Raw genomic sequence first — 17,375 nt, forward strand, 5'->3', positions numbered from 1 at the left:
TTGTTTCTCTGTACTGGCAATAAGGCAGTTGTAGTAAAATAATTAGAAGCGCAAGTGGCATTTATCTTGCCTCTTGCAAGATGTGGCTGGATGAAAAAAAAGGAGCAAATATAGTTTAGGCTAGAAAAGAAAAAAACAAATGTGCCGTGTAGTAGAAATGACAACAAAGATTGAAAAACGAAATGATGCATGAATACTTAAGGGGAAAGAAAGAAGAAGCCTTGCATTACGGAGCGCCCATTCTGCGCAAACTGAATGGAACGCTGAGATAAGTACGAGGCGATTCGGTAAACCTGGCTTCCACGTAAATCAGAGATCAGCTCTACACGAGTGACATGGGCGCGTGATCCTGTGAACGCACGTGGATGTCATGCCGATGTGCGTTGTGCGAAAACGGGACAGCCAAGGACTCCCCCGGCTTTCTTATCACCGCGTGCGCCGCTTGCACATTCGCGTCACGTACAGACGCCGATGCGACAGCGAGAAAACTGCCTTCGGGGTTTTGTCTTTTCTGGCGACTTTGCCGAAGTCTGGTTTCTCAATCGCGGTGTGAATTTCGACGGAAATTTAATATGAATATATGGTGTTTCAGCATCGGCTTACCTTTCGCGCACAAGATTGTTTTATGAAGAACAGAAAAACAAAACAGCTTGCTTATTGAGAAATTTAGATAAATGCTTCATTAAAAAAACATATTCGTGAGAGGAACTGCCTTAAGGGTACAATAAAGTGGAAAGATTATTTGAGCGGTGTTAGTAAGATATCATTGCAAAATATCAAGAATAAAAATTTTTAAAAATTGAGAAGGCGTAGGAGATAACTCGCACAGCACTGAAACCGGGTCCGTCGATTTTAGAAAAGTCACGAGAGCTGTGGGGGTTCTCACTCGTACTCTCAGGACAAAGGAACGACAACACAATAGTACAAAGAATCACACGGGCATTTATGGCACCTTTCATAGATCAATGCCTGCTACCCGAGTTGCCATCCACAAAACATGCCGATGGGCGCACGCCAAATCTAGGAAATCCGACTTATTTCGACCGGATAGCGAGCGATTATGTTCGCCCCATGGTGGACACCAACGCCTGGTCGCTTGCGCGTACGGTCACACGAACGGTGACGCGTTCGAACGAGGCCTCGCGAGACGGTCTCGCAGAAGCGTGGATCGGCGCACGCACGGAAGGCGCTTGCCGCTCACTGATCCGGAGCCGAAGAGCGTGCTCCCTGTCGCGCCTGACTAACCCTGCCGTTAGGTTGCCCTAGCAGCGCCACACTCGCGCCATCTCGTAATGCGCCGCAACGAGACCGACCGCCGCCGGCACTAAGCTACGCGAAGAAGACGCGTCAGGCTGGCGCGTCCCCACAGAGCACACCCAGCTTTCTGGGTCGATGATGGACGAAGTCGACCAACCATGTTCCTTGCCTCCCACTTCACCTTTTTCCCGTGCGGGGTAGTAAACCTGACTGACTAACCTCCCTGTTCGTTGCTGAGTAGACCAATAATATGATCGCTATGGCGCAAACAAGGAAGGACGAAAGGAAACAAGGGGAGCGCCTCTCTCTCTAACAATGCCAAAGAAGCCACTCTTACTGCGAGAAGAAGCCTAATCATTGGCTGGAAAATGCACAAAAATGAAATACGTCATGGATTTGGACTCTCTTCAATGCTTGTTAATTCATTATGGTTGAAAGGTGGAGCGTATTGTCTTCTAAAGGAGTCACGAAACCGAACATGGGATGTTTGATGCACTTTTACCGTGCCACAACGAAACAAATAATAAAATATGCTTTCAAATGTGTGGCGTCGCATTGCCTTAACGGCGCTGAGGTCCAGCGCCAACTTCGACAAGTAAAACTTTGGCCTCTATTTTCTCTTCCAATAATAAGCGAATCACCACGAAATTAGCATAGATGGAAATATTGAAAGAATACTTCAGTAGTCGAAACTTATTTAATGTTTAATGGTAGTCTCCCTTTGAGATCTCTGCTCTATAGGATTCATGGGACCAAGCAAAAGAGAACGCTGCTTCACACGCCGAGACCTCATGGAAATGTAGGGGTAACTTGGTTTTATTTTTGTTAGTGCTCATTGAAAAAGATGACAACGGCCATCTTTTGAAATCAGGGTGGTGATGATGATTTAAAAATGTGCAACTTGGAAAAGGCAAGTGTGCCTTTCTCTCGAGTCGATGAGCAAAACGTGAACAAGGTGAATGCCGGAGCCAACGTTTCGACAAGTGGACTTGTCTTCTTCAAGGCGACATATGCTTTCCTCGCCACAGTATATATGGGTGGGGTTCTTCTAGCGGGGAGGGGGTGTGAGGCGGGAGGGCGCGGAAACGACGGAAAGTGTGTTAGCGTGTCCAATTTGTAAAGGAACGCTGTGTACAAGGTCAAAGCCAGGACCCCCCCTCCCCTCACCCCAGTCAATCAACACACGCGCGTTAGCCGGCGTGTCGAGGGCGTCTGACACGCCGGCTGACAAAAAAAAAAAAAAAGAAGGGAAGAAAAAGGAAAGGGGAGGGGGATACGCCAAGAAATCAAACTAAGTGTTGTTGCCTATAGCTTGAGGTTTAGCATAGCGAATAGATTCTAAAGCTCCCTTTGAAACGTTTATGCCTATTGGTTGCAATGTCTGGAACTTATGGATAAGGTATGATTCTCTGTATTTCCTTTCTCGTTCAGAACGGAAATTTGACTGTAAGATGTAGAGTTTAAGTTCATCAAAGTTATGACCTGGTTGGTTGAAATGCTCGGCGACGGCTTTGGGAAGCTTCTTAGCTGTGTCCGCGCGATGTCCGTTTAATCTGACGTTCATTGATTGTCCTGTTTCACCGATATATTGTTTCTTACAGAATGAACATTCAAGCATATAAATCACATCCGAACTTGTGCAAGTGAAGCTAGATTTGACTTCATGTGTATAATTATTTGCGGTGCTTTTAATTTTAATGTCACTTTGAAGGTGCCTGCAGGATTTGCACCTAGGGCGACAACATGCTTTTATTACGGGGGAATGCTGCTGGCTGACTTTTGCGTGCACTAACATGTCTTTAATGTTCTTGTTTCAGCGATAGGTAACCCTGGGTATATCCGGGAACGCTTTTCGCAGACGCTCGTTACTTGATAATATTGGATGGTATTTTCTTAGGATGTTGTTTATGTTCGGGAGTGCATTAGAATATTTTGTTATAAAGGCCGGTGGTCTGTCAGATTCTAATATGGGCTGTCTCTTCGCCAATTCCGACTGTCTCTCCAATCTTGACGCGGTATCATAAGCTCTATCGAGAGCAACTTGGGGATAGTTCCTTTCTGCTAGCGTTGATCTAAGGTCATTTAGGTGGTGGATATAATCGTGGTCTTCGCTGCAGATTCTTCTTATACGTTTCGCTTGTCCGACAAAAATTCCTTGCTTGCAATGTCGTGGGTGATGACTGTTGTAGTCTAAATATTGCTGGCTATCTGTAGGCTTCCGGTGAAGTGTCGTTCTCAGTTTTCCGTTTTCTATGTAGACCGTCGTGTCCAGGATGTTGACCTGACTAGGAGAGCGGTGAGCAGTAAATTTATTACTCGGGTGAAAGCGATTGAAATGACTAATTAAGTCGGTTAAGGCGCTTGTGCCGTGTTCCCATATTATAAATATTGTCACGTGGTGGTGACGTTAAGAACACAGTAGCAATACTGTGATAGACAAAACTAACTTTTATTGGGCGAACCTGTGCCCACAAAACAGGCTACACTTATAGCACAACGATAGCGGCGAACACGGTCGGCGATCGTCGAAAATCTGATCAGCGGTTCAAGCGCGTCGGCTTTTATTCACAATCGTCGAATGTTCCAGACTAATCGTTGGGACCCGCGTGCCTTCCATAAAGTTCTACATCATTCGCGTCAGGCGAATAAATCAGATAACATAAGGTTCGGCAACAACAGACTGCGTGTAGAAGCATCGATAGCTTTCCAGAAACTTCGGATACATGCAAGCGCGTCCCGCGCTGTGCAATAAGATTTGTTAGGCGGTGAAACCTGGTCGCCCGATAAATATAAATACACGTGTCACCCCCCTCTTAAAAAGCATCGTCCCGATGCTACAAAGAGAGCGAAACACAAAGGGACACTTATTAAACATAAGTATCAAAAGAACGAAAAGAAATAAAGTCCAAAGGTCAGTTACGCGAAGTCCCAAAGTTCGTCAACGCTGGGGGTACGGCTTGAGCCGCACAACGTGGACAATTTCAGGTCGTGAGCGGCGCCGCTGTGACAGCGAAATGCCGTTGTGCTATAAGTGTAGCCTGTTATGTGGGCACAAGTTCGCCCAATAAAAGTTAGTTTTGTCTATCACAGTATTGCTACTGTGTTCTTAACGTCACCACCACGTGACATCTGGTGGAGGTGCTTTTGGTCCATGTACCGAACGCCCCCGACAAGCCGTGATCCAAGCCCGGAACGCAAAGACAACACCAAAGCAGTCCCGGACCATCGAGCAAGCCGCCGTCTTCAACAACTGCCCCCGGAGCACGGACTTTTGCCTGAGACGACCAGAATGATTGCCACCAAGTCCACCCCAATGGCAGCCCCGGCATCGCCCATCGTGCTACAGCAGCCCAGGGAGCCTCCGACGTTCCGTGGTTCAACTTTTGAGGACCCGGAAGGCTGGCTTGAGACGTACGAGAGAGTCGCTACGTTTAACAACTGGAACAGCGAAGACAAACAGCGATATGTCTTCTTCGCATTGGAAGACGCGGCCAGGACGTGGTTCGAGAACCGAGAAGCCACCCTAACGACCTGGGAACTTTTCCGAAGCGGCTTCCTGCAGACATTCGCAAGCGTCGTACGCCGAGAACGAGCCCAAACGCTATTGGAAACCCGGGTGCAGCTACCTAATGAGACGACCGCGGTTTACACGGAAGAAATGAGCCGTCTCTTCCGCCACGCCGACCCTGAAATGCCCGAGGAGAAGAAAGTCCGCCTTCTCATGCGTGGTGTGAAGGAAGAACTTTTCGGCACAATGATACGAAGCCCACCGAAGACCGTAGAAGAGTTCCTTCGCGAGGCCACCAGCATCGAGAAGACACTCGAAATGCGGAACCGGCAATTCAACCGCCGTACAAGCTCTACCCACTACGCCGGAGTTCAGTCACTCACCGCCGACGACCTACGCGAGACTATCCGAGCTGTCGTGCGGGAGGAGCTACAAAAGCTGTTCCCATCATCACAGCCTCAAGTGGCTTCGATTGCCGACGCCGTGCGTGAGGAACTCCAACAACAACTTGGAGTAGCCCCTGAATCGCCGCAGCGTGAGCCGCAAGCGATGACCTACGCCGCCGTCGCACGCCGTCAAGGACCCCCTCCGCGACCGCGCCAGGGCCCTGTCACGCCACAGTTTCGTCGTCCGCCGCCGCCGCTGCCAGCACGACCACCCGTCGCCCAGCGCACCTACGCGAGGAAGACGGACATCTGGCGTGCTCCTGGCCACCGCCCGCTCTGCTACCACTGCGGAGAAGCGGGTCACGTCTACCGACGATGTCCGTACCGGGAGATGGGACTGCGAGGTTTCGCCGTCAACGCGCCGCGTCCACAGCTTGGCGAGCGCCCACGTGACATCGCCGATTACCTCGCCGCTACTCCGTGGAGCCCTCGACGGCCGTACCGTTCGCCATCACCAGGCCGCTACCTGTCGCCGCAGCGCCGACCATACAGTGGCCCAGCCCGGGGCCGGTCAGCGAGCCCATATCCGGAAAACTAAAAGCAGCAACCCATGGAGGTGCGGTTGCTGTTCGTCGAACTGACGAAGATCCTCCGCCGCCGACGAAGACGACGACGAAACGATCTCGACGACATAACAACGACACGCCGCCGTCCCGACGAAGTCTGGAAGGAAAGAATGCGACGACGAAAGACGACCTGACGACGTCACATACTAGCCACAGGTCAACGCGACGCAGTCGTGATCCGACGCCAAGACCGAACTGTAATGCAAGACAAAGAGCCACCGACCTCGACGTGCGTCTCGACGGCCACGCAGGTACCGCCTTAGTGGACACAGGAGCTGATTACTCCGTCATGAGTGGACATATCGCCGCCCAGTTGAAGAAAGTTAAGACTACGTGGGAAGGCCCTCAAATTCGTACCGCCGGAGGACACCTCATAACGCCGACTGGAATGTGCACGGCAAGAATTACCATTCACGACCGGACTTACCCTGTCACCTTCGTTATCCTCCAACAGTGTTCACGAGACGTCATTCTCGGCATGGACTTCCTCAACCAACACGGCGCAGTCATCGACCTGAAGTCGAAGTCAATAACTCTGTCGGAAGACCATGCGATACCGTCGGAGAACCCTCGTAGTCACCACGCCATGAGTGTGCTCGAAGATCAAGTGAGCATCCCGCCTCGCTCCAGCATTGTTATTTCAGTCGGCACCGAAATACCCAGCACCTCCACCAGATGTCACGTGGTGGTGACGTTAAGAACACAGTAGCAGTACTGTGACAGACAAAACTAACTTTTATTGGGCGAACCTGTGCCCACAAAACAGGCTACACTTATAGCAGAACGATAGCGGCGAACACGGTCGGCGATCGTCGAAAATCTGATCAGCGGTTCAAGCGCGTCGGCTTTTACACACAATCGTCGAATGTTCCAGACTAATCGTTGGGACCCGCGTGCCTTCCATAAAGTTCTACATCATTCGCGTCAGGCGAATAAATCAGATAACACAAGGTTCGCCAACAACACACTGCGGATAGAAGCATCGATAACTTTCCAGAAACTTCGGATACATGCAAGCGCGTCCCGCGCTGTGCGATAAGATTTGTTAGGCGGTGAAACCTGGTCGCCCGATAAATATAAATACACGTGTCAATATGTCGTCAATGTAACGATGATAGGTGTGGGGTTTTAAAGGGTAGGATTTCAGCAGGTCTGCTTCAAGCTGTCCCATGAAAATGTTCGCATACGTGGGAGCACAATAGCAATAGTGTTAAGCACAATAGCGGAGCTCCGGTCCAGGGAACTAATCACGCTAACTGAATATCGCTTCATGATGCCCAAAAACAAAACAGCAGGCCGCTTTTATCTTCTTCCTAAAATACATAAAGTTCCGGTCGAAGAAATATTTACAGCAGAAATCCCAGGTCGGCCTATTGTGTCTAATAACAACAAACCTACTGAGTCACTATCTAAATTCTCAAATCACCACCTGTGAAACATACCCACCACCCTCCCCTCTTTCGTTCAAGACACGCCGCACTTCCTTCGAAGTATCGACGGCATCAAAGCCAACCAAATCCTTTCCGACCGCGCTATTCTAGTCACTTTAGATGTTTCTGCCCTTTACACCAACATTCCCATGAGTGAAGGAATTGAAGCCGTTTCTAGATCCCTCGCAATCAATCCCTAAGCGCACGCTCCTGAAGTTTACTTATCGCTCCTTAGGTTAGTTCTCAAGCTCCACTATTTCGAATTCGGTTCTATACATTACCTGCAAATTTTCGGCACTAGCATGGGTACGCCATTCGCTCCCACGTATGCGAACATTTTCATGGGACAGCTTGAAGCAGACCTGCTGAAATCCTACCCTTTAAAACCCCACACCTATCTTCGTTACATTGACGACATATTTATAATATGGGAACAGGGCACAAGCGCCTTAACCGACTTAATTAGTCATTTCAATCGCTTTCACCCGAGTATTAAATTTACTGCTCACCCCTCTCCTAGTCAGGTCAACTTCCTGGACACGACGGTCTACATAGAAAATGGAAAACTGAGAACGACACTTTACCGGAAGCCTACAGATAGCCAGCAATATTTAGACTGCAACAGTCATCACCCGCGACATTGCAAGCAAGGAATTTTTGTCGGACAAGCGAAACGTATAAGAAGAATCTGCAGCGAAGACCACGATTATATCCACCACCTAAATGACCTTAGATCAACGCTAGCAGAAAGGAACTATCCCCAAGTTGCTCTCGATAGAGCTTATGATACTGCGTCAAGATTGGAGAGACAGTCGGAATTGGCGAAGAGGCAGCCCACATTAGAATCTGACAGACCGCCGGCCTTTATAACAAAATATTCTAATGCACTCCCGAACATAAACAACATCCTAAGAAAATACCATCCAATATTATCAAGTAACGAGCGTCTGCGAAAAGCGTTCCCGGATGTACCCAGGGTTACCTATCACCGAAACAAGAACTTTAAAGACATGTTAGTGCAGGAAAAGTCAGCCAGCAGCATTCCCCCGTAATAAAAGCATGTTGTCACCCTAGGTGCAAAACCTGCAGGCACCTTCAAAGTGACAAAAATTAAAAGCACCGCAAATAATTATACACATGAAGTCAAATCTAGCTTCACTTGCACAAGTTCGGATGTGATTTATATGCTTGAATGTTCCTTCTGTAAGAAACAATATATCGGTGAAACAGGACAATCAATGAACGTCAGATTAAACGGACATCGCGCGGACACAGCTAAGAAGCTTCCCAAAGCCGTCGCCGAGCATTTCAACCAACCAGGTCATAACTTTGATGAACTTAAACTCTACATCTTACAGTCAAATTTCCGTTCTAAACGAGAAAGGAAATACAGAGAATCATACCTTATCCATAAGTTCCAGACATTGCAACCAATAGGCATAAACGTTTCAAAGGGAGCTTTAGAATCTATTCGCTATGCTAAACCTCAAGCTATAGGCAACAACACTTAGTTTGATTTCTTGGAGTATCCCCCTCCCCTTTCCTTTTTCTTCCCTTCTTTTTTTTTGTCAGCCGGCGTGTCAGACGCCCTCGACACGCCGGCTAACGCGCGTGTGTTGACAGACTGGGGTGAGGGGAGGGGGGGTCCTGGCTTTGACCTTGTACACAGCGTTCCTTTACTAATTGGACACGCTAACACACTTTCCGTCGTTTACGCGCCCTCCCGCCTCACACCCCCTCCCCGCTAGAAGAACCCCACCTATATATACTGTGGCGAGGAAAGCATATGTCGCCTTGAAGAAGACAAGTCCACTTGTCGAAACGTTGGCTCCTGCATTCACCTTGTTCACGTTTTGCTCATCGTCTTGAATTGCCATCTCCCGCATTCCCCGTCTTTTCTCTGGATTTCTCTCGAGTCGTGGTACCTAGGCCTTCTAAATGGGGCAGTCTGGAAAATACACTGACAATGCTTATAGAACAGCTCTAAAGACGATGATAAGACGAGCACATGCGACATGACCTTCGGAAGAAATAATTGTTCGGCTAGTTGGTCTTTCTTATAGCAAGTGCAGCGGTGGAGTAGAGATAGAGCATCCGCCTTGCGTGCAAGAGTACCTTGGTTCGAATGCCAGTGCCGCGCAATTTTCCACCGGATTAAACAAAAAAAATCTGCGTATAAATAAAATCGAAAAAACAGGCATGGAGTGCGACCTGACTCCGGTGACCCGAACCGGTAACGCCCTTCCTCACCAGAACAGGATTGGCCACCCTGGTGCAGTACTTGGCCACAACCTCCCATATGAACACAACAATCAAACCCCGGCCCTCAGTCCCCAGCAGCTGCGAAGCAACTGACCACGGCGGTGGTCAGACCTCCGACGCAGCAGAGGGTGCTAAGAATTCCTGGATCCGGACAGGCCGCCATTGGAATCTGAACCTGGCAACGTTTAACGCTAGAACGTTATCTCGTGAGGCGAGTCTAGCAGTTCCATTGGAGGAATTAGCGGGCAGTAAATGGGATATAATAGGGCTCAGTGAAGTTAGGAGGACAAATGAAGCATATACAGTGCTAAAAAGCGGGCACGTCCTGTGCTACCGGGGCTTAGCGGAGAGGCGAGAACTAGAAGTTGGATTCCTGATTAATAAGAATATAGCTGGTAACGTACAGGAATTCTATAGCATTAACGAGAGGGTGGCAGGTCTTGTTGTGAACCTAATAAGAGGTACAAATTGATGAGTAATGATGACCAGGAAGTCGAAAGCTTCTATGAAGACGTGGAATCGGCGATGGGTAAGGTCAACTCAATATACACTGTACTGATGGGTGCCTTCAATGCCAAGGTAGGCAAGAACCAGGCTGGAGACAAGGCAGTGGGGGAATATGGCGTAGACACTAGGAATAGCAGGGGAGAGTTATTAGTAGACTTTGCAGAACAGAATAATATGCGGATAATGAATACCTTCTGCCGCAAGCGGGATAGCCGAAAGTGGACGTGGAGAAGCCCGAATGGCGAGACTAGAAATGAAATAGACTTTATACTTGCGCCAACCCTGGCATGAAGGCCTCTACCTCTACAGCTAGAATAGAACTGGCAGAACTTGCCAACTTAATCAAGAAGCGTAAGACAGCTGACATAAGGAAGTATAATATGGATAGGATTGAACATGCTCTCAGGAACGGAGGAAGCCTAAAAGCAGTGAAGAAGAAACTAGGAATAGACAAGAATCAGATGTATGCGTTAAGAGACAAAGCCGGCAATATCATTACTAATATGGATGAGATCGTTCAAGTGGCTGAGGAGTTCTACAGAAACTTATACAGTACCAGTGGCACCCACGACGATAATGGAAGAGAGAATAGTCTAGAGGAATTGCAAATCCCACAAGTAACGTCGGAAGAAGGAAAGAAAGCCTTGACAGCTATGCAGAGGGGAAGGCTGCTGGGGAGGATCAGGTAACAGCAGATTTGTTGAAGGATGGTGGGCAGATTGTTCTAGGAAAACTGGCTACCGTGTATACGCAATGCTTCATGACTTCGAGCGTACCAGAATCTTGAAAAAAACGCTAACATAATCCTAATCCATAAGAAAGGGGACGCCAAAGAATTGAAAAGTTATAGACCGATCAGCTTACTGTCCGTTGCCTTCAAAGTATTTACTAAGGTAATTGCAAATAGAATCAGAAACACCTTAAACTTATGTCAACCAAAGGACCAGGCAGGATTCCGTAAAGGCTACTCAACAATAGACCATATTCCCGCTATCAATCAGGGGATCGAGAAATGTGCGGAATACATCCAAACCTTATATATAGCTTTGAATTATTACGAGAAAGCGTTTGATTCAGTGGAAACCTCAGCAGTCATGGAGGCATTGCGGAATCAGCGTGTAGACGAGACTTTTGTGAAAATACTGAAAGATAACTATAGCGGCTCCACAGCCACCGTAGTCCTCCTTAAAGAAAGCAACAAAATCCCAATAAAGAAAGGAGTCAGGCAGGGAGATTCCATCTCTCCGTTGCTATTCACAGCGCGTTTACAGGAGGTATTCCGAGACCTGGATTGGGAAGAATTGGGGATAATAGTTAATGGAGAACACTTTAGTAACTTGCAATTCGCTGGTGATATTGCCTTGCTTATATAGTAACTCAGGGGACCATGTGCAATGCATGCTCACCGACCTGGAGAGGCAAAGCCGAAGGGTGGGTCTAAAATTTAATCGCCAGAAAACTAAAGTAATATTTGACAGTCTCGGAAGAGGACAGCGGTTTACGATATGTAGCGAGGCACTGGAAGTGGTAAGGGAATACATCTATTTAGGACAGGTAGTGACTGCGGATCCGGATCAGGAGAATGAAATAATCAGAAGAATAAGAATGGGCTGGGGTGCGTTTGGCAGGCATTCTCAGATCATGAACAGCAGGATGCCATTATCCCTCAAGAGGAAAGTGTATAACAGCTGTGTCGTACCAGTACTCACGTACGGGGCAGAAACCTGGAGGCTTACGAAAAGGGTTCTACTTAAATTGAGGACGACGCAACGAGCTATGGAAAGAAGAATGATAGGTGTACCGTTAAGGGATAAGAATAGAGCAGATTGGCTGAGGAAACAAACGCGAGTTAGATATCTTAGTTGAAATCTAGAAAAAGAAATGGGCATGGGCAGGACATGTAATGAGGAGGGAAGATAAGCGATGGTCATTAAGGGTTACGGACTTGATTCCAAGGGAAGGGAAGCGTAGCAGTGGGCGGCAGAAAGTAAGGTGGGCGGATGAGATTAAGAAGTTTGCAGGGACAATATGGCCACAATTAGTACATGACCGGGGTATTTGGAAAAGCATGGGAGAGGCCTTTGCCCTGCAGTGGGCGTAACCAGGCTGATGATGATCATGATGATGATGATGATAGCTGAGCAGGTAAATTAACGCGATAAGAGACACAAACACAAGAAAAGGAAATAAAGCGGCTTTGTCTCCCTTTCTCGTGCATGTGCCTTTTATCGCGCTAACTGTTTGGCTGTCATTAGCTCTTTAACTAGCTCTTCCGCCATTAAAATGCAGCTGTGAATCGTTTGAGCGTGCGAAATTGACTTGTTGAACGCCATCAGCACCGGCCCTTCCTGTCGTATGTGCTGTTTTCGCATCTTTTGCGCGGTTCTATAAGAACTCCCAAATAGAACCAGTTTGTTTAAGTCAAGATATTGTTGTTAAAGCAACAGTATTATTAGCAATAAAAGTAGCAATCGAAAGGAACCACGAAAAAAAGTAAAAAAAGAACATTAGCCAATCTGTTAGTAATGCGCGAGTGGACACCGCACTTTGTGTTTCTAGTATCAACCTCAGATGTTAGCGATGACGTCTTGTGAAAATTCGTTGGTCTTGCGGATACGGAACGCTCTACAGCTGGCCTAAAAAGTTACCGTCAGGTTCCACCTTGCAGACGCTGCAATGTCGCGGGCGAAGTAGGCACTACCCGCGGGTGTAATTTGGAACGCTGATTTTAAGCACTCGTTCCTGCGTTGTGCTTCGGCGCGCCTCGGCGTCGTCGGCCTAATCGAGCGAGCGAAAGATGAAAGAGCGAATGCGGAGTGCAGCCGGGGATGAAAAGCGAACACAGCGCGAGGAGAAAAGCGGAGGAGGGTAAAGTGGAAGCTTGATGCGGAAAATGTAGGAGGAGGGCAGGGAGAAAGCGTGAGCAGAAAAGCGTAGAGCCGCTATGCGTCGACGATTCTTACGAGATGGTGCCAGAGTAGCGCGCGTCGGTTGTTCACCGACGGCATGCGGCGCGCGCGTCCAACGATACCATATATGAAAACAAAGCGCTGCCTAAGCGGAGGTCTGTTTGCGGCGGCTGCTCTGAGTCGCGCCCACGCGTCGCCCACGCGCTTTCTCTCGTCGCCATCTCCCTATTAGCGAGGCTGTCGCGCACACTTCGCTGCGTTTGTCCACGATTGTCCACGATGTCAGACAGATTGTCCGTGCCATCGAATATATCGCGACATGAAAACGCGTATGGAGCTGCGCTGAAATTTCGCATTAGGATGTATCCTAATCGTCGGTGAACTTTGTCCACTGAGGCATTGACATGAATATCAAGCTGAAATTAAACACATAACGTTCAAGCCTAAATATGCCACAAGAAAATATATATAAAGTGAACAATGACGCATGGAATCAGCGCTGGGAACATGGCGTATGTCACCGTTTCAGTGGCTCGCAAGGCGCAAGATTGCAGCTGCCTCTAAAACAGACGCCCCGAACAGAATTTTATTGTCCTGTAAAAACGTACACCGAGAAGACTGGTCGCTCCAGAGTAGCGTTATTATGGGAAAAAAGCTTAGCGCTGTCTTCGCACGCGTTGCCACTGCTGCGAATGCGGACGCGCACATTTTAGTAAAAATTAAACTTATTTTTATAAAGCTATAAATATTAATCTAGCCGTGAGACGAATCAAGCGAAAATGAAAAGCGTCTTTATGTATTATTGAATATGTTAGACATGGAATATTGGGGGACTGCGGATTTTTGACCAACTGAGGATCTTTAACGGGCACTTAAAGCAATGCACACGGAAGCTTTTGCATTTCGCCCCTCTAGGAAACGCGGCCGCCATGGCCAGGATTTGATCCCGCGACCTCGCGCTTAGCAGCGCAACGCCACAGCCATTAAGCAGCCACAACTTGTTCCGAAAGTTGTATTGCCGGCTAAAGCGAATCCCGGCTGCGGCATCCGAAATTCGATCGCGAAGAGGTGTAACATTCCCCATGTGCCGTGCACTGGGTGAATCTTGAGTATCAGTTGGTGAAAACTAATCCTCAGTCCCCCACTACGGTGTGCCTCATTATCGGATTGTGGTTTTGGCACGTTCGACTACAAAACTTTTCTTCTTTAAAACTGGGATAATCCTAAGAGTTTACACGTTCCTAGGAAAGAGGAACTTTGGATCGCAAACTTTGCAAGCATTGAATTGTTGTAGTTCATTGGTGACCATCTTCTTACCCGGCGTTCATTAATAGAAATTAAGATTTGAGATGTTGTAATGATTCTGTTCCCATTATTTTCGTTTCGGCGCTTCTTGGGTGATTCGTGGAAAGCTCCACCTGTGCTATTACGAGGATTGGCTAGTTGTGAACTGTCGATCATAAGAAAGGAATAGAGTCGAGATAAGCAATCGTTACAATATATCTGTCGTATGAGAAAATCTTCACATCCAGGCATACGACGGTGGAATGCAAAAAAAAAACATTCACCGATGATTACGATACCCCCTAATCCGTAAATTGAGCGTCACTCTATGCGTGTTTTTTTATTTCGCGATATATTGAGGCAAGGAATTTGAGAGAAACACGTAGCAGTGATGGCAATCGTCGAAAATCTGATCAGCGAGTCAAGCCCATCAGCTTTTATACATGACAGCGTAGCTTCCAGAAAACTTGTTGCTGAGCTGTTGGTTCATGGCTTAAAAACAATGGTCACGGCCCTGAGCAGATGAGGACGAAGTGAGACACAACCGACTTATACGGGCGCTTCCAGAAAGTATAATTCCCGTCGCGCATACAATGAAATTACAAAGCAATCGCAAACCGTGACAATAGAAACAAGCGCTAACGTGACCAAGTCAAGTGAACCAAACAAAACGAGCCAGAGCTGACGGCAGCAGACGATAATACGAAACGATCGGTGCGGCTGAACCCAAATACGAGTATGCACCGATTGGTCAGGTGGGTCTGCAAGACGCCGGTTTCCACGCGTACGTGACTGAATGGGCCACTCACGTTGGTCTCCACCGTTCGCGGCTTGCATCTTTTGCCTAGCGCTCCGCGTTGCTTCATCTTTCGCTGTGCTCGTTCGCTCGGAACGGGTGAGCCCAGGAACGGGTGCCTAAGAATGGCGCTCTAAAAGAAGCTCGTGCAGTCAGACGTCGGTGCACGTTAAGAACCTCATGTGGACGAAAATATTCTGGAGGCCCCTACATTGCTTTGTATCTAAGAGCTTCGGAGCCACCTTGGGGCATTATAAACCATCAGAAAACAATTACTGTGCAGAGTCGGGGCAGCACGCGTTTTTATGTACTCCATTTCATACTTGGCCAGCAGTGCTGTGGAAGCTATAGGCAAGGAGCTGGGTAATGAAAATGCAAGCTCTGCGCGTTTCGAGGTCAAGCTGCTAAGTCGCCAAGAAGGTTTTCATAACCTGATTAAAAGTGAAAAATGGGCAAGGTGGCATGGAAACATGGCCAAATTCAGAGCGCGAACTGATGGGGCACAAGAAAAGCGCGTGTCCGGTCTTTTCTTGTGCATGAGCTTGTGTCCCAGCAGTACGCGCTATGAGTTTAGCCATGGTTTTCCCAGATACTCGCATATGTTTGCGCGAACCCAGCGCAATTCTGCGCGTCAGGCACCACGACGGGTGGCAAATTAAAAACCAGAAAAAGGAAAACAACAAAATGCAAAATGATCCTAAATAACGTATTAACCGCCGCATAACACAGATTGTTCATTTTTAAGGTGTAACGCCTTTTTTTTTTTTGCTGACCCTAAATAAAGAAGAATTTAACGTAACTGCTTGTAGAAACACCGGAGTATTTCTCGGCGCGAATGCACCTGCTGCAAGAAGCCCCCCCCCCCCCCCCCCCGTGCTATATATGGAACTCAGTAGGCAACTACATGGTTTGGGGCTTCTGTTGTGGTTCTAGCCCAGGCGCCAGTAGCATTTCCACCCTATCGTCGCGGCGGCCGTATTGGCGCACCGTCACGTTAACGCCGTTTATTGGTCGAACACGAATCTTTTTACGGAGCACCCAAAATCTTCTCAAGCGTGACTTCTCCTCTGCCGCTGGCTGGTTGCACAAAAGTTGCAGTGCAGGCTCGACCTTTGACACAATTCAACTTTCTACGCTTCGCATGTTCCGAGTCGGTGACGAATGCACGCTTTTTCTGCGCACGCAGACAACTGCCTGTACGAGCAGCTCAAGATCAAGAACAACGAGACGCTGCACAGCGAGATGCCGTGCGAGTCCTTCCACTGCGACGCCCGTCACAAGGTGGTCTACGTCGAAGGGTGAGCGCGTGTTTGACCTCCTCTCGGGTTTTCTGACAAGGTACGGCGGAAGCAGAGAGGCGGCGGCAGCAATCCACTAAGCAACATGTTTCGCCAATCCTATTTTACGAGACCCTTATTTGTTTGTTTCTTCTGAGCGCAATAGATTGCATATTCCTGCGAAATTGCCCATGAACCCAAACCAAAGGTCTAAAGCAGAACATTGATTCGGGCCAGTTGATAAACTACACCAGTTAGATTTTTGATGTGGTATGATATAGACGACAAAACACATAACGACATGCGCAAACGCTAACTCGCCACTTACGTGTAATGTGACAATGTTAGTTTATAGATGCCGAAACTAGGAAAACGAAATCTCGAATGGTAACGAAAGCAATTTCATAAAGCGGGAACATACGTACAGTACCGAAGAAGACACCAGTAGTTGGAATAACGACTTCAGCTGCGTGTAAACAAACCACATGCATTAAAACGTCTTCCCTATATGACTGGCCTGTTTCAAGTCCTGCCCGCACATACCGCTATCAAATATTTGAAAGGATCTTTACATAAGCAGTAATTAATCCACTCACATATTTTCCATCAGAACTTTCGCTATAACCTTCCCACAATTTTCCCTAGATGTGACCTTCGTGTGCGCTTGTAATTCCCCCAGGGCAGGCGTTTAAATTAAAAACAGAGTTACAAAGTTCCCTATAGCTCGCATACTTAGTTTACTGCTAACGCCGTAATTTTACGCACAGACCAGTTATTGTGCCACAGTCCTCAATTTGAAGCACAAAGGCAATCTGTGCCCAACGTATTCAGGAAACTAGATGATCGACCTCTGAGTGAACAGATCATAAAAAGCCAACAATGGACAATACCATGGATAACATAGGGGAAATTATTTATACTTTCTAATTCAATTGAATAAATGATAACTTAATGGCAGTGAAAGTGGATGAAAACACAACTTGCCGCAGGTGGTGAATGATCTTCGTATTACGCGTGCGATGTTCTAACCAATTGAGCTACCGCGGCGCCGTTTCCCCATCTGCTTTTTAAAGTATTTATCCTTTTGCTACTAGAACCAACCTTCAGAGTGTTAGCTAGTGCCACCACTCACA

General features: G+C 47.7%; 1 protein-coding gene across 4 annotated transcripts in view; it reads left to right on the top strand.

Moving 5' to 3' along the window:
* The window catches only part of LOC135910437 (uncharacterized), a 149,866-nt gene that overhangs the window by 69,646 nt on the left and 62,845 nt on the right, over positions 1 to 17,375 (top strand). For all 4 annotated transcript variants that reach the window (XR_010567065.1, XM_065442474.2, XM_065442476.1 and 1 more), the window contains one exon: positions 16,152 to 16,263. Coding sequence is in view for 3 of the 4 variants with exons in the window: in XM_065442474.2 (XP_065298546.1) it covers positions 16,152 to 16,263 (112 nt within the window). In the remaining variant the exon portion in view is untranslated. The remainder of the gene's footprint in view (positions 1 to 16,151; positions 16,264 to 17,375) is intronic.

This window comes from Dermacentor albipictus, chromosome 8 (assembly GCF_038994185.2).
Source record: "Dermacentor albipictus isolate Rhodes 1998 colony chromosome 8, USDA_Dalb.pri_finalv2, whole genome shotgun sequence".
In the NCBI taxonomy this organism is placed as follows: Eukaryota; Metazoa; Arthropoda; class Arachnida; order Ixodida; family Ixodidae; genus Dermacentor; species Dermacentor albipictus.